This window comes from Anarrhichthys ocellatus, unplaced genomic scaffold, assembly GCF_004355925.1.
Source record: "Anarrhichthys ocellatus isolate YVR2014 unplaced genomic scaffold, GSC_Weel_1.0 scaffold148, whole genome shotgun sequence".
Classification (NCBI taxonomy): domain Eukaryota; kingdom Metazoa; phylum Chordata; class Actinopteri; order Perciformes; family Anarhichadidae; genus Anarrhichthys; species Anarrhichthys ocellatus.
The window spans coordinates 407,144-430,559 of NW_022280178.1; the positions used below are offsets into that span (position 1 = coordinate 407,144).

Here is a 23,416-nt window from a genome sequence, read left to right on the forward strand (position 1 = left end):
CTCGGGATCCCCCAGAATGAGCTGGAACATGTTGCCGGTGAGAGGGAAGTCTGGGTCAGCCTGCTTGACCTGCTGCCACCGCGACCCGACCCCGGATAAGCGGAGGAGAATGGATGGATGGATGGATGGATGGTGTTTGTGTTGTCATGTGACCGACTACCTGCCCTCTATGATTGCTTCAGTGGATCTATTCCTCTGTCACTTTTGATTAATGTTATTTTTCAGAGAAAATAATGATGTTTGCTGATGCAACAGTAGCAGAGTAAAAATCAAAAGTACCCAAACTTTTACTTTCCACCGCTGGTGTGACATTAAAAATAAAGCATTTAAAAAGAGTTTTGTTTCCCCAGCATGACCAGCTGTATACGTGGGCAGCAGTTAACCAGCCGTCTCACTCCCTGGATTCCCTTGAAGGGAAACTACCGGGGCAACAAAAGGGCCCCTGGCTTCCAGCCAAGCCAGGCGGAGACAACAGGACTGGACTCAAATCCACAGAGGCAGGTAAGATCAACACTTAGGCCTACACATGGTCCATATGTCACAAGCTGGCTACTTGACAGGGATGATAAAACAGGAAGACTTTTTTTGTAAATAATTGTCAGTAAATAATTGGCAAGATGCTGACATTTTTGTGTTGAACCCACTTTTCACGTGTTAATGCCTGTTTATGATTTACAGTGTTTAGACTGTCCTGGGATGTGACAGCGATGAGAGAGCGGTATCATAAATAACCAATGTTGGCTCAATCAGAAGTGCAGATAATAGTGTCTTATATATGGCAGTATATCAAAGGTATTTTTCTACAACATAGCTTACTGTATATTAGGGTACATGCTTGAAGCCTAATGGGTTAAGTCCTCACCGTTGCTTAACAGCTAGCTACTTTTCTGGTAGGTACCTGAACAGTTCTCTATTCTTCAGTTGGTTGTCAATGTTCAAAAATAAGTCACATGCTATAAATATTTCTTGGCAAACTACGCTGTATCGATCCGCACATCACTTTTGTTCAGTGTCTCGAGCTACACAGAAACATGAGATTGGTTTTGATCACCTGATCTCACTCTCGGAAAGAATGTTTTGAACTACCCTTCAACATTCCTTGTTATATAATTCTTGAGATGTATGTCATCAGAGTTTCTTTTCTGACATTGTTTAACCTGGATTCATTAGACCCCTCACCCTGTAAAAAGTGAAGTAGAACACATGGCGGTGAAAAATGTAGGGTATTGACTAGCAGGAAGTATCAAAAAAAAGATATGTGTGTGTTTAAAGGTCACTTATGATTCGATCTCCACTCAGATTTATGCAAGGATCTTGACCTTTGTGTTTGATTCTTTTCCCTTTTTTTGATTTTCATCTCTTCATCTGAATGGGTTCATTCCAACTTCATGCTTTGGCATTTTAGAAGAAAACCAAGGTGAGTACTAATTTTATATTTGTTGTGGGCTGTATCAGTGTGAATATTTGTCTCACTTGTTTCAAAATATCATAACTTGAAATAAACCTGCAGCTCGATGGTGGGTGGAGCATCTCAGATAGTGATTTAGAAATGCCAACCTAGTCACAAAATACGTTATCCGCTTTAAACAGACACAGGACTTTCACTCAAGTGACCGCTGTTTGTGTCCCGTGTGAAACCAAATAAAATTGACTACTTTTGTTACATAACTAGCACCAGATACGTTACACACATACTTATATTACTTAATAAACATAGTTATTTTATAATTATATCACAATCTTTTCCAAAGCTTAACCAAGTCTTTCTGGGGCCAATGGCATCCCATGAGAGACCCGGAAGTTGTAATTCCTTGGTTTGGCCACAAAGAAAATTGGTTTCAAAGTCAAATGTTACTCTTCTTGGGGGCTTGCCCCTTACAAGTCCAAAATACCTTCACACGGCTCTTAACATGGGCGCTAACACTGCAAACAACGGCGCGAATAGCCTAATAGCCTGCAAATTTGAAAATACAAAGGGTGTGGACTCAAGAATGTAGACAGAATAACTTTTCTCACATCATCACTTTTTAAATCTTTCATGCAATGCTCCTCCTTATTGTCTGGGGTCTTTCTGATTGGTCAATAATCAGAACACAGAAGTCACGGACAGTTACTGATTGGTTATGGATTAAAAACAGGATTATTACATTTTTACTCACAGGGAGTGGCTATTACACAAGGAAAGGTTTGTTTTTAGTATGATGGTGCCCGGTACTCAATTATAAAGAGACTCTCTCTTGTTTTTTTTACTTAAGTTATTCATAAACCCTGGTATGCACAGGTCAAGATGATCCTCTCTCTGTCTTTGTATACCTTCAGATTATCTGTGCTTCATTTTTTCTATGATTAAAATAAACACACATAGATAATGTAAGTAACATACTGTATGTAGTATTATAAAAATAAACACATCTAGGTTATGCATTGATAATGTAAATGAGCCAATTTCCTTCAACATATCCACGTCATCAAATTTCTAAATCTATTCAAGATGTTAGTTCTGCAAATGGTGTGACGTGGGTGCAACCAGTGTGGCGTGCACTTCTTTTGGGCTTTTAAAATGTACATGAATACCAATGTAAATACTCTTAAACATGACATCTATTGCACTTCTGTCCATCCTGGGAGAGGGATCCCTCCTCTATTGCTCTCCCACAGGTTTCTTCCTCTTTTCTCCCCGTTAAAGGGGTTTTTGGGGGAGTTTTTCCTGTTCCGATGTGAGGGTCCTGGGACAAGAGGATGTCAAATGTGTACATATTGTAAAGCCCTCTGAGGCAAATTTGTAATTTGTGATTTTGGGCTATACAAAAATAAATTGAATTGAATTAAACACTTCAGATCAACACAGCAGTATCAGTATTGTATCGTATATCACAAATTCTAGTGTGATATTGTTATTGTATAACAGTTGTATCACTGTTTTAAACCCACTCGTTTTTCAGTCCTGACTCGTCAAACAAATCAGTGGCTCCACATTTAAAACTATGATACTCAAGGAACCCCCCTGCCTGTCAGATTTCAACAATTTCAAAAACTTCTCACAGGAAGCGTAGAGTTTCCACTTGTTACATGCACACAGTAAATGTATGTTTACTTAGTTTTTAGGTTTACTTATGCAACAAACTACTTGTTTAGGCCTAGGAAGAGGTCATGGTTTAGCCCCCTGAAAATCTTGTCTTTGGTGGTTAAACTTCCCACCTTTCTGCCGTGATGTACAGGTGTACTCCAGGACACTGTGACATCACTGTTGGGTGTCACTGTAGGTGTAAAGAAGAGACACACCCAACTAGCCACAGCAATTAAGGTTTACATATGGAGAAAGCTGAGGCTTTCCATCAAAGATGGCGGTAAAACAATGCTTTTCATTGTGGTGTTAAGACTATCTACAGCTAATTGGCACAAGTAAATAATAAAAGCCACAAGATGCAATTACAATTAGAATGGATTTTGGTACAGTAAAAAAGTGATGCGGCTGCTTAGTGTATTACTGGCTTTTGGCTGTATCACCGAAAGTTACTGGTGCCGAGTCAAAGTACCAGTCAAACATTTTATACGTGACATCGTACATTCATATGTTCACAATTGCCTACAGAAGACGTATGAGCCTTGTGTAAAGTGTTTCTGTTGTACTATATTGTGCTGACCTGCTGATGTCTCTGTTTGTTCAGAACACCATGCAGCCATCTTGGATTTGACGCAGCAGCAGGAGAGCCAAGAGGTCAGGCACTTCATTTTTCTCTAGTTGACTGAAAGATTATAGATATGTTTTCTATCTTATGAGTGTGGCCTTTCAATTGAATAGGTAATGTGACTCATTGATTTATCGTCAGATTTTGTAATGCTTTCCTTCAAATCCCTGTCCCCACACCCAAATACCCCCTGCTTGCGCTTGGATAGCTGCTAAAACTGTATATTTGCACTTAGATATATTGTTGCTTTCACAGATTTCCTGCTGTATTTCATTTATTTTTTTCTTTCAGATGTATAAAGTACTTTCTGTTGCACTGAAGTAGGAACAGTCTCAAAGCTCTTTGTCCGTTAAGGTAGACAAGTATAAATGGAGTCCTTTACCAGTACCATATGTAAAGACTAAAGTATTTTTTGTATGCGTTTCTTTAATCAGTCATCTGATAACATAACGTCTGATGTGTTCCGTTATTCTCTTTGTTGCAAACATTTGCAATACAAGACAAAACTGAACTAATAACACGAATAATGCTAGTCCCAAACGGTGCAAAAGAATGAATGATATTAGCAAGAAGCTATCGTTCAGCTGCCTATAGAGCAATACCACCACTGTCTAATCTGACGCACATCCTTTGTTTTGGGACCATTCCTGATTCCAAGCTGTTCTGAAATCTCCTGCCACAATCTATATTTAAATGTGGCCCCTCTGTACTCTGACACAACTTGAGGACTTTTTTCTTTTTTAAATAAATAATTCTACATTTGCCTATCAACAGATTTTACTAAAAAAGAGAGCTATGACTGTTGTTATACCTCTTGCTTCTCTCTTATTTGCAGGAGGAACGTGTACTTCCTTCAGCAAAACTGAAGGAAAAACACGTCATTGTCATCCAACAGCTGGAACAAACCATAGAAGATCTCAGGACTAAGATTGCTGAGCTGGAGCAACAGCCCCTTCCTCTGGACAGAGACAGTATGAAACCCACCACTTCTACCACGGACAGGGAGTGTGGGGGAGAGGAGGGCCTGCTGACGGTTGTGTGTGACGCTCACCTGCAGACGGAGGCAGCTCCCATTCTAGGCTGCCTGGAGGCCAAGTCGGTGCAGACCTCGCCCATGGACGACGGCTTTAAGTTCAAAGTGCCTTGCAGTGAGCCGGGCGGAGCGAATGGCTTCCTGCAGCCTCCGCCCAGCGAGGATGGCTCCAGGTGTTCATGTCAGCTGCAGCCTCCACCTCCACCTCCCCTGCCAGGAGGAGCAGTACCTCCTCATCCTTTACACGGACAGATAGTGGCACCTCCTCCCCCACCACCACCTCCACCTCCGCCACTACCAGGAGGCTCAATGCCCCCTCCTCCACCTCCACCACCATTACCTTTTGGTTCAGCATTTCCTCCACCCCCACCCCCTCCTCCTCCACTTCCAGGTGGCCTTGCTCCACCCCCACCCCCTCCTCCTCCTCCTCTCCCTGGCGGCACAGCTCCACCTCCTCCTCCATTACCAGGAATAGGAGCCCCACCTCCACCACCCCCAGGCTGTGGGCCTCCTCCACCCCCTCCTCCACCAGGAGGCTTCTGTGCTCCCCCAGCTCTTCCAGGAGCCCTTGGCTCCCTGCCTCCTCCTCTGCCACTGGGGCTGTATGCTCTGGGTCTGACCCAGGAGAAGCCACCCAGGAAGGCTGTGGTGGAAACCCCCAGACCCATGAAGCCCCTTTACTGGACCAGGATCCAGCTGAACATCAAAAAGTAAGGATGGTGTGGCCCAAACAGGCTCAACATGATGGTGCAGTTTATTTAGCTTCACTTGCATTCTGAGCCCAAACACGATCGAGAAAAGTGTGAAAACAGGCAATGCAGAAAGAAGTCGGTGTTCAAAGACAGGATCTGATATCATTTCAGTGTGTTAAATTACCTAAAAGATTAGGATTTTCACATTATATATTATATTATTAACAAATACCATGTGCCGAACCAAAGTATCGATGTTTTAGTTTGTCACTTAATGTTTTCTGACTGCCGTGTCTGTGGCTCTCAGCTCCAAGTCCATTGGTTCCTACTGAAGACATAGATCTATAAAAACACCTCACACACATATATAAGGTTTATTTAATATTTTTTAAATTTCAGGAGAGACACTTTAGTTTTAACAAGCGTTACTCAATCAGCATATTTTCAGCAGTGGACTAATCCACATTTGGTGTTCTAGTGAGTAACTCAAGTGTAAACAGTCTGTCCTGCTCTGGGTGGAGGCTGGTTTAGTGTTCTTGTACTACTGTAAAGTGAATGCACAGCAGTACCGTTTATAGACATCTGTATTTGCACTTGTATCTGTATATTCTAAGACAGACAAATGATTTGTATTTTTTTCTTTTGATAAAACCAGAGATGAGCATATTTGGACCGCTCCAGACAACAACACGTTCTCCTTCTGATCTATGCTTACTAGTTGTGTGGCCTCTGGCTTTGCTTTTCCCAATGTGGGGCTGTTCAGCAGCCTCAACTCAGATAGCTTACATTTCAGAGCCCCTTGCCTACACATGAACGCACCCAGGTGGACATGCTAATGTTGACTCCAGTCAGACAACAGTCACTTGACAGAAACAAAATCAAACTCGTAAAAAATGTCTGTGTTAGTCTTTCCACTATTCAAACCATCACCAATTCTGGTTTGAGAGTTCAAAAGAGAGACTGAATAAGTAACAGATGTAGAAATGAAGTAACCACTGAAACATTTTCACTGTTTACTAACTGTTTTGCAGCGCATTTGTGACAGAAAAAACACAGAAAGTCATACTCGTCTACCCGCAATGGGAAAGGAATCAAATATTATTTTAACTGGTTGCCACATTCATCTGCTAAATTTGTTGGCCAAAGGTTTTAATTTGCACTGTTTCTTGCACCTCACACCATAGAAATATTGGACAGTGCGTCCGAACATCACAATACTTGAAGCTTTTAAAGCTTAAACACATCCGTTTTGTAAATTAGAACAATCATCTTCTTGCTGGACACGTCCTATTTTCAAAAGGTTTCTTAATAAATGTGAAAGGCAGGAGGATTGTGTTAAATTCTACATACAAAGCTGGTTTTAAGGCTGAGTGAAACCGTGTAGGGCTTTTAGTAGATTTTAAAACTCATGTTGTTGAATGTAATCTAAGTAAGCCATCAAATCAGATGCTGCCTCTTGAGCGCATGGTCGGTTATCAGATTTCCTGCAATGTGTTAAACTTTCACACTTAATGCAAATCTATGCAAAACTGCACAACACCTCTTTAGGCCAGTAAGACCAGCGGGGGGTAGTTATACTTCCTCATACTGCTGAACAACCTACCATCCATTTGTAAGTGCTCTTTTGTGTTTTTCAGGGAGGTTTCTTCTTCGTTGGTGTGGGAGACAATAGAGGAGCCTGACATGGACTTTAAGGAGTTTGTAGAGTTGTTCTCCAAAACAGCTGTGAAGGAGAAGAAGCAGCCGCTCTCTGACACCATCACCAAGTCCAAGGCCAAACAGGTCTGTGTGTTTAAGCATATGTTACATGCTGTACATGTACAGTACAAGTAGTATTGTCGCAACAATAACATCAACAACAACCAATCAGAGATTTTGAACGTATTTATTTGAATTACCTTCTTAAAACTTAGCAGCTTGATGTGGCTTATTACATTATAGCCCAATCGCAAAGAAAAAATGTTGGCATTGTACATTCCTGCAAACAACAGATACGGTACATTGAACAGGGAGAGTTTTGCATTTGGTCAGAGCAAGCGATGCGTAGTACAGCAAGCGATGCGTAGTACATCAAGCTACGCGCAGAGCAAGCGGCTTATGCTGCAATCCTTTGCAAGTCAGAAGTCAATAATTCAGAGTCTAAATGCGTCCCACTACACCCACTCTGGAAAACATGGACGCCTGCAGCTAACTGATGTTTGTATGGCAGGTCTCTGGGCTCCACAAGCATCTACAAGGGACATACATCAATTACCACAGCACCATTAACGAAGAGAAACGGTGTATAAAGTAGCCATCTTTAAATGAACTAGAGAATGCTGTGGGGAAATATTTCACAAAATCTAATTGAAGACATTTCAAGGATCGGCGGGACCCCTGTCAAAAAAGACGGGAGGAATAGTATAGTACTGCATGCTCGCAAAGAAGTACAAATCAACTGAATGAAAATGGACATGGCAGTTACAATGTTGTTACACAACACAAACACTCCATGAAACTGATGATAAAAATGATGACAAGGTCATCACTGCACTGTGTGCAGCGCCATGTTGCCGTGACGTGTGTTTAAGTCGGCAAAATCTGGCTTGTCCATTATTGTGTTTATTATATATAAACATATATATATAAACATTATACGTAATATAATTACGGGTATAACATGCAAGAAAGTCCACTAACTGTGGGTTTGAGGGTTGATGGATGGGTCAAACAAGGACCAGAATACCGCTGTTCAAGTCGCGTGTGAAAGTAAACATTATGTAATATGTAATGTATTACGTAGTAGTAACAAACTTTACGTTTGTTATGTAATATCACGTAAGAAAGACTGCTAAGGGCAGTTGCTATTTATTTACGGTTGCTGTGTTTCGTTGTTACGTCCCGTTTTTATTTTAACACAAACCATGTTTTTTCTAACCTTACCAAATATTTTTGTTGGCTAAATCTAACCAATCGTATGACAAAATCAAGCTACACAAAAGAAACTTTTCATCAATAATATTAATAATTTGCTTGGATTAAAAACAAAATAAAAAGGGAACACCCCGTTAAATACTCTCACATCTTTTTCTCTCGTTAAATAGAAAATGTCCATCCCACTCTTTATTAAGTGTTTTGTTTCGCCAATAATCACTTTTAAAAAATAGAAAATAAGTGGCGTTGTGCGTTTCTGCTTGTGCGATACGAGACTGATATGAAACAGGGTTTTTTTGTTTCAGAAACGTTTTTTTCTGTCGATTGGGTTTTACATGAATGTTATTCAATTGCTTATTACAATGAGAATCATTGAGTCTTAACCCCTAAATTCTATTCTGTCAATAAAAGGTTTGATGATATAGGACGTCTATCATATATAAAAGCTATACATACATACATACATGTATGTGCATTTGAATTAAGAATGCCCATAACCGTGTATACAAAGACTTTTTACTGTGCAGTATTTTCATATATTATACATTTAAAAACACCTGACATTTCCTCTTGCAGAAGCTTAGGCATATTTGTTCCATCCTACAATTTAATAATGTGAAATGTAACTTAAGTCATTTTACCATGCTGTCATTGATTATGTATGTTATTTATCCTTTACTGCCAGTATTATTAGTTTGACAGACTTTTTAAAGTCACAGCCCAATCGTTGGTACCATATCAGTGAAAATATAGAAACATCAAATGCACAGCATTGGCAAAGCTACAGCACATCTGAGCTTCATATCTGTGTGTTTTTAGGTTGTGAAGCTCCTGAACAATAAGCGTTCTCAGGCGGTAGGAATTCTCATGTCCTCCCTGCATCTTGACATGAAAGATATCCAGCATGGTGAGTTCATCATTTTCGTAATGACTTGATATTTACACACAGTAATACATGGTTCTTGTTCCTCATTAAATACCACAATGTAGATAGGTGTATGCCACACAGGGTACCTTGGGGAAAAGATCCATCTCAGCAATACTAATTACCCTCATATTCAGCTGCTTGAGCCTATTTTTAGTCAAAGGGGAGAATGATTGTGCCAAAAGAATGAGAAAACTCTAACACTATAATTTACCTACCTATATATCTGTATGAATAGTAAGTGGATGGATATTCATCTAGTCATGCATTAAACCTCAAATAAACCTACCAATAAAAGTATTAAATGCAAATTAAATGTGGTATAACAATCACATCTGGTGCACATGTGCTTCTACTGACTGTATGGACATTTGGGGCCAATAATAGCTGACGCTGGATACATGGTAACATCTTTACTATAAGTTGCAATAAATGGGATTTTGCAGAATTTGTCTCTGCTTGGAGCAAGTTTATCATTTTGTGCCTTCTTTTGCATGTTATCACAACATTTTAGCAGAGAGTCAGGATGAGATATCTTAATTTCTTTCTCTTTCCTCTGGTCTTTTTTTTTTTTTGTTTTTAAAGAATGAAATGGACCCATTTACCTAAACACGGGGACTGCCCATTGTTACGAAGGCCCACTATTCCGAAATCCCAATAGTCCCAAAAACGTCCCATTGGACTGAAAGACCAATGGGACCAAGTTTCAGGTTTCGGAATAACGGGCCGTCAGAACAATGGCATGGCACCCTAAAACACTGAGGTACAGGCTGATCCTTGACTGCTACTGAATAGACTTGTGACTTCTCCTTCTCTCTGTTTTAAGCTATCCTGAACTTGGACAACACAGTAGTTGACCTGGAGACCCTGCAGGCTCTCTACGAAAATGTGAGCAACACACACTCTACAAAGACAGTTTATCTCGCTTGTCTGACTGTGATAGAATCTGATCACTTGTCTGTAAAGGAAGTCTGGGCATTTGAGTCCTTTTTTTACAGTTTTCCGAGGTAGTTTGTACTTCAGGTAGCACATTCCTGATTTTATGCTGACCCTCAGAATATTATTGCTGATGAACAGGTTTGGTGGAAGGTTAGTAGGTTAATGATTTCAACTCAGATGTGGATGTTGGATATGGAGGCCTTCTTGTACAGTGTTTTCATATTTAATTACAATGTCCTGATTATGGGAGGAAAATACATTTTTTTAAGGCTATTTAAATTATATTAAAAATATATAAATTGCTATCCATGTTACATGTATGAATAGAATATGATTACAGATCAGTTGGGTATTTTGATATGGTGTCATAATTGAAAAACTAAAAGTCAGTTTACGTTAAGAATCACCCGATTATTGTTATTTGCGTCAAAAATCACACTTCTTCTCAAATCTGAACACACAGACATGATTAAACACATATTTCTGACTCATAATTACCTTCAATGTCCCAATTTTGTCCAAGTGGGGTCCATATCGTCAGATTAGAAAACCCCTGGTGTATACTTCCTACTATGTTTTTGTAATTGTATGAAAGTCTGTCTCTTGTGTTTCTCCCTCAGAGGGCACAAGAGGAGGAGCTGGACAAGATTGAAAAGCACATCAAAGCCTCAAAAGACAAGGAGAACGCCAAATCTCTGGACAAACCCGAGCAGTGAGTCTTTTTTGTTATTCCTCCGACACTTCCACACCAATGAGCAGACGTAATGGTGACTGCCATGCATCAGCCAGTAAAGACTGTAAAGCACACAAAGAGAGAATAAAAGAGTGAGTAGGGAGATAGCAGAGGACAGGAGTTTGGATCCAAAGCTTCCTCTTGTGTTGCAGCTTTCTCCACCAGCTCTCCCTGATCCCAAACTTCTCCGGCAGAGTCTTCTGCATCCTCTTCCAGTCCAGCTTCTCTGAGTGCATGTCGTCCATAATGAGGAAGCTGGACACACTGCAGAGGGTATGCAAGGTGAGTTAAACTCTCCAATGAGAAATAAACTTGGTTGGTCCTGCGGGAGGACTGTTTCAAAAAGAAAATTGATTACAGGCAGGAACTATTTCTTGAAAAACAACAGTGAATCCATCCGCAAAGTGGGAGCATCTCAGGCTTTGTAAACGTTTCCAATGTCACTTTGCCTGCCCCCTATGGAAAACGCCTCTCAAATGTGTGGGGCTAAACAAACACCTCTTCCTTTGTGTTTGTAGCTCTGACTCAAACCCATATGTCTGTCATCTGTAGGCATTGCAAGACAGTCCGACAGTGAAGCAGGTTCTCGGTCTGGTCCTGGCTTTTGGTAACTTCATGAATGGTGGTAATCGAACAAGAGGCCAAGCTGATGGCTTCACCCTTGACATCCTGCCCAAACTCAAAGATGTGAAGAGCAGCGTGAGTAAAGAGGGAAATAAGCGGAAACAAACTGCACTGAAACTTTATGAAACTTTAAAAAAAAGAATCTGCTTTTTTACTCTGGATCTTGTGGCTTACAGCCTTGCACATTTTGTTGTGCTTTTTATAGTAGAAGAAAACAAATTACTTCATGAATCCCCTTGTTCATATTGCTAATTTACACACATAGGCCCAGAATACACACGTGTACACACAGAGGCCCCGAGCAGTGAAGTGGTTTGGTACTCAAGGTCACCTCAGCAGTGCCCGAGTAAACTGGCACCCCTCCAGCTACCAGTCTACACTCTGTACTGACTGGTCCATGCTGGACTTAAACGGAAGTAGTGTTTACATGCCAATATAGAGTTTATTAAGGCTGTGTATTGGCAAGAATCTGGCAGTACGATATGTATCATGATAATGGGGTTCCGATTCAATATGTTGTTATATATTGCTATAGTTACAGTTATAGTAGTTAGGAAAACTGGCATTGTACAAAGAACACACTACTAACTGAATAAAATAAAAAAGCATAATTCTTTAGGTAAACATATTCAGTAAACAGACTTGTATGTAGTTTATACAAACTGTACTGTATACATTTTGTAACTATTAATTTAAAATCTACATAGTGTCATAGAATCAATACAGTTTTAAAAAACATTGCTTGACTATATTTATGGAAGCATGCAGTATATAGACATTTCCATGTCTTTAGTCCACTTTTATATACTATGTTTTTAAGTACTATGCAGTATAACTTCATATAGTGCATTTATGAAGCTGTGGTGTTGAGGGACTGCTTAGTTTTGCTCGCATGGGACAAAGACACAGCAACTATCTTTGTTAAGCCCAGGTGACGATGTTTTTTTTCTTTCCTCCACATGCAGGATGGCATGAAAAGTCTTCTGTCTTACATTGTTGCATACTACCTCAGACACTTCGATGAGGTGAGTGCTTTAGTTACATCCTTCCTCCCATACTATAACTCTTTCCCTGTTTTGTGCACTCTTATCTTTGTCCGATGCTATTTTTGTCCCTATTTGTATACTCTCACATTAGTCTCACAAAGCAAACCCAGGATAAGAAACACATATTACAGACATTTGCAACATTTTCACACCATATTTCATCACATCACACTGTGGTGATGTGTTTTAAAGTTCATTTTTATTAGCAGCCAGTAAAGCAAACAGCTATGTACATGGTGGTCCTAAAACAATATCAGACATCTGTCCTAACTGTTTTTGACATAATAACAGACAGGCGTGTGCCTGTCTGTCCATTACCAGGATGCTGGTAGAGAGACGTGTGTGTACCCTCTCCCTGAGCCTCACGACCTATTTCAGTCCTCACAAATGAAGTTTGAAGACTTCCAGAAAGACCTGAATCGACTCAGGAAGGACCTGAGAGGTAACACACACACACACACACGCACACACACACACACACACACACACACACACACACACACAGTATCGAGCTTACATGGTAATTAGCCTCAGTCTTTGTGGCTTCTGCTTTTGGTTCACCAAATGGCAGGAAAAGATCAATTACGAAGGTTTAAGTACAGACTGAAAAGAGTTGGAGATTTTAAACGTATATGCAAAGTAGGTTGAATGGATTTAAACTATGATATATTCACAATATTGTGAAAAAATAACTATATAATAACCACTCTGTAATATATGCCTACTGGTATTTCACACAAAATGTGCTGCTGGCTTGTAATTACTGTCTGCTTTTTTTTATTAGCGTGTACATCAGAAGTGGAAAAGGTGTGCAAGGTTTCAGACGAGGATAACCTGCAGCCCTTTAAAGACAAGATGGACGACTTCCTTGCGCAAGGTGACTTACTAAACTAAAGTGTTTTAGTTTGCGTAAACTTAAAAGCAGCCAGTGTTGGTTTCTTGTAGACCAACAAAGTTTCTGCGTATATTCACCGTTTCCCACCAAAGCGCATTGTGTGTTCCCCTGAGATATAACCATAGACTGTATGTAAGAAGTGGACGTAGTCATCGTGACGTCACCCATTGGTTTGTGGACTTTCGTTTTTAAGCCTCGAGTTCGGCGATATGCCGTCGCAATGTTGCTTTTTCTCAACCCATGAACGGAAGTTACCATATTTGGTATGCGGAGTAGTGACGTAGAGACGCCGTATACGGCTATGGTAGCAGCAGCGACCTGTCAATCAAAGTAAGCCTGCCCTAAAGCATACTCCTCTTTATAGTCTATTTGACTCTAAATGGACCATAATCTACTAAATGAACATCATGCTGTATTGAAAAAGACTTAAAACTAGAGATTGCGACCATAAACTCATGTTTACAATGTTTACTGAGGTAATAAATCAAGAGAGAAGTAGTCATTTTCTCATAGACTTCAATACAATCTGAATTATTTTTGCAACCAAAGGAGTCGCCCCCTGCTGGTCAGTAGAGAAAATGCAAGTTTAAGACACTTCCACACCGGCTTCACTCTGCAGAACCGGAGGTAGCCGTCTGGTTCTAACAAACTGAATCAATCCCCATTAAACGTTTGCAAGCATTTTGAATATTTTAAATCATGCATTGTTTACGTGTTTACTTGCTAGCAGTCTCATTCTTTCTTACCTTTGTGGGCGCATTGCTTTGTTTTTTTGGTGCGTTGCCTCCAAGTCCATGCGACCGACAAGTGGGCAGCAGTTGCTAACAACAAACCCAAGTACTTTCTCAAGTGTCACTTTTGTTTTGACCTCTTGTATTCTTTCTCCTAGCAAAAAGTGAACTGGAGACCCTGGATGCTCAACTCAGCAGCACTCACAAATTGTAAGAAAAACTCATTACATTACGCACCATACAAACAAACTTTACCTGCTTTATTTCAAATGTCACCATCACTGAGAGCACCAGTTTGTACAAGAGAGCTGTGATCTTTACATATCACTGTAGTCAGTACACTTCATGTATCAGCTGGCCCTTTACCATATGTTTAGCAGTTACACCATAGATGATGACTTAAAGCTTTGATCATACTTCTGTTCAGATGTATAAGATAACAGATGTGCACTTGCGCATGCTTCTTTACTGTACATACTACTGTAGATTGGTGAAGACGGTTCACCACAGGCGCATTAGAATAAATGATGGTGACCTCCTGACAGCAACAGGAAGAGGTTCTTTTGTTTGTTGCATTTGGCGGAATAACATGAAAAAGTCAAAAACAAAAAAACTGTGCGACTGCTTGATGAGAATAGGAGAACAGATGGGAATTATGTACAGACTGTACGTACAGTGCACAAACAATGCATCCCGTTTACTTGTCTAGCCCATGAGCAGTTGATGTGCTTGTAGCACGGAACCAACATTTTGGACTGCACAGTGTCCGCTGGGAGCCAACACTAACACCTCTGCTAGAGGGAAGTGAGGCATGGGAGATCCAAAACCAGGACTGAGCAGGACAGACTGTAGGACCCTGCTGCAGTAAAATGAGAGGTTTTCTAAATTGACTCTGGTGCTCCGAAACATTACCACTTTTGTCCCAAGGGGTTGCCAAAATCAACACAAAATTCAAGTTACATTACACTACATTACATTACAGTCATTTAGCAGACGCTTTTATCCAAAGCGACTTACAATAAGTGTATTCAACATCGGTTTTCGAGAGAACTAGTCACCAGAAGTCATAAGTGTATCTCCTTTCTTCAAACAAGCATCTAAGAGCATAAACCAGAGCCAACGTACAGTGCAGAAACAAACGAATGCAATAAGTGCCACCAACTAATATGAATACAATAAGTGCAACAAGCTAGTATGAATACAATAGATGCTAAGTAAGTGCTAAGTGGAAGGCCTTCTTGAAGAGGTGAGTTTTCAGCCTGATGAAAGATGGGCAGCGACTCTGCTGTCCTGATGTCAGTGGGGAGTTCATTCCACCACTGTGGGGCCAGGACAGAAAACAGCCACGACCGGGTCGATCGGCCGTAGGGACCTCTGAGCGACGGGGCAACCAATCGCCCCGAGGCAGCAGAGCGAAGTGGTCGCGCGGGGGTGTAGGGCTTGGCCATGGCCTGGAGATAGGAAGGAGCTGTTCCTTTCACTGCCCTGTAGGCTAGCACCAGAGTCTTAAACTGGATGTGACCTCTTACAGTGTAGAGAACGGAGAAGGGAAGTTGTGTGGGAGAACTTGGGGTGATTGAACACCAGGCGAGCTGCAGCTTTCTGGACAAGCTCCAGAGGTCTGATGGCCGACACCGGGGCTCCGGCAAGTAGTGAGTTGCAGTAGTCCAGGCGGGAGATGACAAGAGCCTGGATTAGCACCTGCGCCGTCTCGTCAGTGAGGAAGGGGCGAATCCTCCTGATGTTGTAGAGCAGGAATCTGCAGGAGCGTGTAACCGATGCAATGTTTGCTGAGAATGACAGTTGGTCATCCAGGGTCACACCCAGGTTCCTCACAGTCCGAGTTGGCATCACCACGGTATCGTCAATGGTGATGGACAGGTCTCGGTGCGGGCAACACTTCCCCGGGAGGAACAGTAGCTCGGTTTTGTCCAGGTTGAGCTTGAGGTGGTGTGTCGTCATCCACTTCAAGATGTCAGCCAAGCACACAGCGATGCGTGCCTCCACTTGAGTGTCACCGGGGGGAAATGACAAGACCATCTGGGTGTCATCGGCATAACAATGGTAAGAGAAGTCATGCGAGCAAATAACAGAACCCAGAGATGTTGTGTAGAGCGAGAAGAGAAGGGGGCCCAGGACTGAGCCTTGTGGAACCCCCATAGGCCCCCCTCCATGTCACCTGGTAGGATCGACCTGTCAGGTAGGATGCAAACAGGGAGAGTGCAGAGCCTGAGACGCCCATCCCCTCGAGGGTGGAGAGGAGGATCTGGTGGTTCAGTGTCAAACGCCGCAGACAGGTCCAGGAGAATCAGGACAGAGAGAGTTGGCTCTCGCTGTGTGAAGCGACTCCGTTACCGCAAGGAGGGCTGTCTCAGTCGAGTGACCCACTTTGAACCCAGACTGGTGGGGGTCCAAGAGGTTGTTTTGGTCGAGATAGGAAGACAGTTGAGTAAAGACAGCATGTTCAAGTGTTTTGGAAAGAAAGGGTAGAAGAGAAACCGGTCTGAAGTTCTTGACATCAGAGGGGTCAAGTGATGGTTTTTTCAGAAAGGGGGTGACTCTGGCAGTCTTGAAAGCCGTGGGAAAGCATCCTGAAACGAGGGATTTGTTGATGAGGTGGGTGAGGAAAGGAAGGAGTTCAATCGCAATAGACTGAAGAAGGGGATCAGGTCAAGGGAGCACATGGTGGGGCAGTTAGATGCAAGGTTGAGGACCTTGTTAGGGGAGAGGGGAGTAAGATGGGGCATGGAGAGGGGAGGGAGAGCTGTGGGGGAAGAGCTGGAGAGGGTAGAGCTGGAGATGGTGGACAGGGACACAGAGAGTGAGGGAGAGGATGGACAGGGACCGGGGGGCTGAGAGAAGGAGGACCTGATATCGTTTACCTTCTTGTCAAAGAAGTTGGCGAAATCGTCAGGGAGAAGGGAGGAAGTAGGAGGAGGGGGTGGGGGTTGGAGGAGTGAAGAGACAGTTTCGAAGAGTTTTTTAGGATTGGAAGCAGAGGTTAGGATTTTGGAGCGGAAGAACGCAGCTTTAGCAGTATAAACAGAGGTGGAAAAAGTGGAAAGAAGAGCTTGGAAGTTAAGAAGGTCCTCCGGGAGTTTGCCTTTTCTCCATTTACGCTCAGCCTCTCTTAGGCTCCGTCTGTCAGTACGTACTGAGTCCGACAGCCATGGGGCAGGTGGGGTTGGCCGTGCAGGCCTGGAGGTGAAGGGGCAGAGGTTGTCCAAAGAAGAGGAAAGGGTGGAGAGGAGAAGGTCAGTAGCAGTATCAGGGGATAGGAGAGAGAAGGATTCTGGGTCAGGGAGAGCAGAGGTAACATAAGAGGAAAGATCAGCCGGGGAGAGTGATCGAAGATGACTACAGGTAGAGACCATGTGGGTAGGTGGAGAGGAGAGGGAGAGGGAGTAAGACATGAAATAGTGGTCAGAGACCTGGAGAGGAGTGACGGAGAGGTTAGCAGTAGTACAGTGTCTAGTGAAGATAAGATCCAGCTGGTTGCCGGTCTTGTGGGTAGGAGGAGAAGAGGAGTGGTAAAGGTCAAAGGAGGAGAGGAAGGAAAGAAGAGGTTCTAATTTATCAGTCTGGATGTTAAAGTCGCCGAGCAGGATGAGTGCTGAGCCATCGTCGTGGAAGTGCGAGACTAATGTGTCGAGATCTTCCAAGAACTCACCAAGAGGCCCCGGTGGGCGATACACAACAGCAATGGTGAGCTTGACTGGATAAGTGACAGTAACTGCATGCAATTCGGAAGAGGACGGGGAGAACTGAGGAACCGAGACAAGAGTGTATTTCCATTTTGGGGAGAGTAGCAGGCCAGTACCACCACCCCGCCTCGCAGCTCTGGGAGTGTGAGAGAAAGAGTACACTATTCAATTCAAGTTACATGTAGTAGCTTTAAGTAAAAGCACAGAAGTAGGCTATTTTCTGCAAATTGTGTGTCAAAATCTCAAGTAAAAATACTAATACTGATTCATCATTCATAAGAAGTATTGTACTGCTGAAGCTTGTCGAGGTGGACTTACTAGTGGTTCCCAAAACATTGGGAACCACTAATCTTTAACACTGCATTATATTCTATAAATATATATGTTTTTATGTCAGCTCTTAATCTGAGAAGTACCTTGTAACTGTCATATAGATGTAGTGGAATAAAGTGTAAGATATTTTCCTCTTAAATGTTGTGGAATAAAAAGTGGAACGTCTGCACCGTTAGGCTTTTTAGCTCCAGTGTTGTATTTTCTCTCAACTCATGGATAAAAAGGGAACGCCAATAAGTAAACTTCTGATGGTGTCCTGTCAGGTTCCTGGAGCTCACAGTGTTCTTCTCAGTGAAGGCCAAGTCAGGAGAGAAGGAGCCTTCACCCAACACTTTATTCTGCGTCTGGCACGAGTTCTCCTCTGACTTCAAGGACCAGTGGAAGAAGGAGAACAAAGTTATTCTTAAGGAGAGGTACAGTAACACATGCTGCTCTAGAAACTGCTGTTTTCTTTTTCTAAAATGCATTGAATGTTAAATTAAAACAGTTTTACTTATTTCTCACTATTGCAATGGGATAATATGGTGCGGAAAATCTGCCGTGTTCCATTTTTGACAAAAAACGGTTTGATATACCATTTGTACAGAGCCATACTAACGTTTGCTCCTTCACCCTGTTCCAGGCTAAGCTGTAAGGGGTTGGGGGGGGCTCTAACAAACGGCGATCTTTCAGCCAGGAGACTGCTGTTCGTTCCACATGTAAAACTAAAAAAGTCAATGTTGATTTATTTTTCACGCAACTTGCTTACTTCAGAAACAACACAATCTTTTCCTTAACCTGGGCTTTACAAGTATTCTGAAGAAGCAACAAAATCAGTATGGGTGTATTCATATTAGCTGCATTCATATTGTGTGTTCTGCAGGTTAAAAGCAGCAGAAGAGTGTTTCCGACAGGCCAAGGAGAAGGCTTCCTACAGCGTCAAACCAAAACATGCCTCTGGCATTGTAAGTTCACCTTTCACCTTTGTTCTTGTGATCCCTGTTTATCTAAAGACTGAAGAGTATGTTTTGCACTGCCTCATAACTAAGTACGACTGACAGTAAAGCTCTGACAATTAGCTTCATCACTATATTTATTTAAGTCCTCCTAATTATAATTCATAAGCAGTATATAAAGAAATAAAAATGGTTTATAACACTTTAAAGTGTTTATTAATGGATGTGTTAGGTTTGTTTGACAACAGACAAAATATAAAAAGAAGGGGAACGTACAAGTACCACAGAAAGTAATCTAAAATCCCTCCACACTGCTGGAGGACCAGGCCATATTGCTGGACCTGCTGGAGGGAAGGGAGGCACGGGAGAACCAGAACCAGGACTGAGCTGGGTAGACTGTAAGATCTGGCTGCAGTAAAATGAGAGGTATAGGGTATAAGGAACCTGGATCTCGGAAACACTACCGCTTTCGTCCACGGGGACCGCCAAAAGCAACACTATACGAAAGTTCCTCATAGTAACTTTAAGTTTCTTGAACACTTCATGTTTGGGAATTATGGTGATGAGTGCTGGCCACTATCATGAGACAGGGTGTAAAAATATGAAGCTATTATTGAAGGCAGCAAATCCATACTTTACATTGCGACTAATTGAAATTAGTTCTAAGCACTGCAATGCACTTGACCAAACAGAAGTTAAATGTTTATCCATTCTTACTTCAATATAAGGACAGATTTCCATTTACTTGTTTGTGTAGCTTGAAACCGCAGATTGTATCAGGTGATAGACAGGTGTAATGCATTTAACCTGATGATCCTATGTCCTTTTCACAGAAAGCCAAGCTTGGCATGAAGATTTGACTCAGTGGGCGCGGAATGCTTGTTTTTCCCAGACTTTGGGCACCAGCCGTGAGTCACCCATAAAAAAAGTATGAAGAGGACAGAAAAGAAAAATGAAGGGATGTATGTGCAGCTGAGCCTACAGTCTGGACATCTTGTTTCATTGAGTTATTTCGTGCTCTGGCAGCTTGATCCATTTTGCTGCTCTGCTCTCCAGCTGTCTGATAACTGAATCCAACGCAATCGTGGATGGTTGTTCCCTGGAAGGCGACTAGACACCAGGAATCAGGTCTGGACACCTATAGTAGACTGGAGTAATAACAGACTTCAAACAAAATTTATAATATAACAAATGTCTCACTAATTAAGATTTTTCAGCAGAATGGTAATGGCAAGTTCAACAAAAACCATGCCATTAATAGCATCAAAAACAAGGGCCTATATGATTCAAATCTTAAGGATAATAATGTAAAAACATCAAGCATTCAGATCCACCAGATGTTAATACATGTTTGTAGTAAGTTTCTGTGGACAACAGCACAAGGGACAGGAGGACGTAAGGCTGAACGGCAAACCTCAGCAGGAACAGTCTTCATCCGCAGTAACACTGATGGAAGCACAAATATGCACTCGGTATGTGTCACTTCATCACTTGTGTGTTTAATTGAGGAAAGACACGTTTGATTTAGTTCTCTACACCAGTGGTCCCCAACCACCGGGCCGTGGGTCATTTGGTACCGGGCCGAACAGAAAGAATAAATATTATATTATTTCCGTTTTATTGATTATCAGAGTCTGAAAGAAGTTTTATTTTGAAAAATGACCGGATTCTCTCGCAATTTCATCCGCCTGTGGCTCTTGACACACATGTCAATACGCTCGTCTCGGTCACGTGATACGTTACCTCAAAAATTAAGCCCGCAAACTAGCGAAAATGAGTAAATAACTTTTGGAGAGCTTCTTTGCAAAGGGAGAAAGGCCACTAAGGAGACAGAAGAAGAGCTACAACTTCCAATAAAAAGAAAGCTTCATTTAACAGACAATATCAGGAGTCTGATTAAATATCAGGAGTAATTCTGACGCGCCAAACTCGCTCTGCAGAATATGTGTCGATAAAGGAAGATCAGCTGCTGGAGATTGTAAATGACAGCGGCCTTAAAAGTATGTTTGAGACAACAACTCTGCTGGTGTTTAGGATTAAAATCAAGGCTGAATATCATGAGATCGCCACTAAAGCACTGAAAACCCTGCTTCCATTAACAACATCCTCTTTGTGAAGCGGGATGTTCTGTAGTGACAGCAATCAAAACTAAACGGAGTAGACTGGACATAAGGAACAGACTTCGGGTGTCATTGTCTGCCATTACCCCCAGATGGGACCGTCTAGTTGCAGAGAAACAAGCTCAGGGCTCCACTGATTCAGCATTATTGTGAGTTGTATTTATTTATGCATTTTATATTTGTTTTCATGCTGATCGTATCATTTTATTTCGTCTTCCACACCTTGAAGACCGGTCCGTGAAAATATTGTCTTACATGAAACCGGTCCGTGGTGCAAACAAGGTTAGGGACCTCTGTCTCTACACAACGTAAATTCAAACTCTCTGTCATATACATCAGCATGAAACAGGACTTGGGAAGTTGAATTTGACGGCGGTTTGACACAATCTCAACTTGGTACAAAGAAGAAAAAAGTGTGGCCATTTAAAAAGCACTTTATGTTTTGGCTCGTAATTCCTCAACTGCGTGGCGGCCAAGCCAAATCCCTTTTCTTGACTTGGTTCAAGATTACACCTGTTTTTCCACCATTTTCTATAAAAACCATCAAAAGTTTTCCTTCACTCTTACTATTTGTATCCAATCTTGAAAGTCCCTTTATATACAGTAGATGCTTTTGTTTGATGCTACAGTATAACGTTATTCTTAAACTGGCTTTTGGCCTATTTCTTATTGGCATAGATTATTCACCCTAAATGGATTTAACCCCTGAGTGCATTGGACAATTGCAGCCAAATGTAGGTGTCGCTATAGCATTTAAATGACCATGAAACATGACAAGTCTGACTCATGTTAAGTTGTCAAATTCATCTTAGTCCTAAGTCTTAATATTTAGGTACTCTCCGAAATATTTAGTCACCATCAGATATCAGCATGATTACTAATGTGTTTTTTGACTGAAATGTTTTAAAACAAACAATTCTACACATCTTATGATTCAAATCTATTTTAGAGGATTATGCAGTTTTGGTGAAAGTAAAGAGTTGTTTTTTTTCTTGAGTGTGGAGCATTAGCAAACACACAGAGCCGGGCCAGCTTGCCCAACACATTCTCACTCCCAACTTGTCAAATACCAACTCTTGGTCAGTGGCCTTAACTTCAAATGATGGTTCCTCTCTAGCATCGGTTTTGGACATGTCAGGGACGCCGTTTCAGTCTCCGATCTAACATGCATAGTGTCTTTTCAAAAACAACTTCCTTGTTCACAGGAAACGTACAGTTTCCGCTCGTTACATGCATACCATCTTTTTTCAAAATAAAGCAATGCAGGTTTACTTATGCAGCAAAATTCCTTGGTTAGGTTTGGAAAAGATCTTGGTTTGGGTCAAAACACGTACGTTTGTTACACAAAATAAGTACATTTTCCGTGTAATTGGTGTTAGTTACCTACTTAAGTTCTTTAACAAAACTACAGTAAAATAAGTCAACTTGACCTGGTTTCACACAAGACACAAACAGCAGTCTGCTGGGTGAAAGTCTTGCGTTGACCTATCCAACCTCTTACCTGCCCTATGTACACTTTCTCGTTCTTTATGCTACATCAGCTGCTCTGACCATCTAATAAGCAGGTGGCTGAGTTTACATTGCCGGTGCGTCTAACACAGATGCTTAAAGGTGCCTCGATGAGACGGTATCAGACGGCGAGGGGCACCGACTGAGCATCCGTATTTGACGAGTAGGGAGTGAGAATGGGTCGTCTTCCCTGTTTAGAAATCTTAAAATCTCAGCAGCCACTGAAGTAAGAGAGTGACTGGCCTTGTGGACACCCAGTGATATTTTCTGGTGATGCTGTGCAAATATTACTGACAACGTCAAAATGCTATGTTGAAAAAGTGATCTGGGTTCGCCAGACATCAGCCATGGACACCTCCTTTTAAAATGCCGCAGTACACCGCCTCACCGCGATATCAGCACTGTCTATGCAGACTTGTATATGCTACCACACTGCTGTTATTAATTCTACGTCCTGATTGTCCAATCAGATTTTGGCCTCTCAGCAGAACATCTAACTCAGTATGCATTTGTGCAGCAGTGTCAATGAGCAGAAGAATGTCACTGTAAACTTACATGTGTAATCTTAACGTACTGTATGTTAAATTATACAAGA

General features: G+C 41.8%; 1 protein-coding gene across 1 annotated transcript; it reads left to right on the forward strand.

Annotated features, from left to right (window-relative positions):
• Nucleotides 1–272: 272 nt before the first annotated feature.
• On the forward strand, nt 273–20,806 carry fmn2b (formin 2b; the record flags this gene model as incomplete). The annotated part of the gene is made up of 17 exons (XM_031877781.1): nt 273–501; nt 1,406–1,417; nt 3,669–3,718; nt 4,525–5,432; nt 7,052–7,196; nt 9,147–9,234; nt 10,079–10,140; nt 10,812–10,903; nt 11,077–11,206; nt 11,477–11,623; nt 12,514–12,573; nt 12,916–13,036; nt 13,379–13,471; nt 14,379–14,430; nt 18,521–18,670; nt 19,120–19,201; nt 20,026–20,806. Coding segments are annotated over 17 exons (2,448 nt in total), but the record flags the coding sequence as incomplete, so codon positions are not given.
• Nucleotides 20,807–23,416: the final 2,610 nt, after the last annotated feature.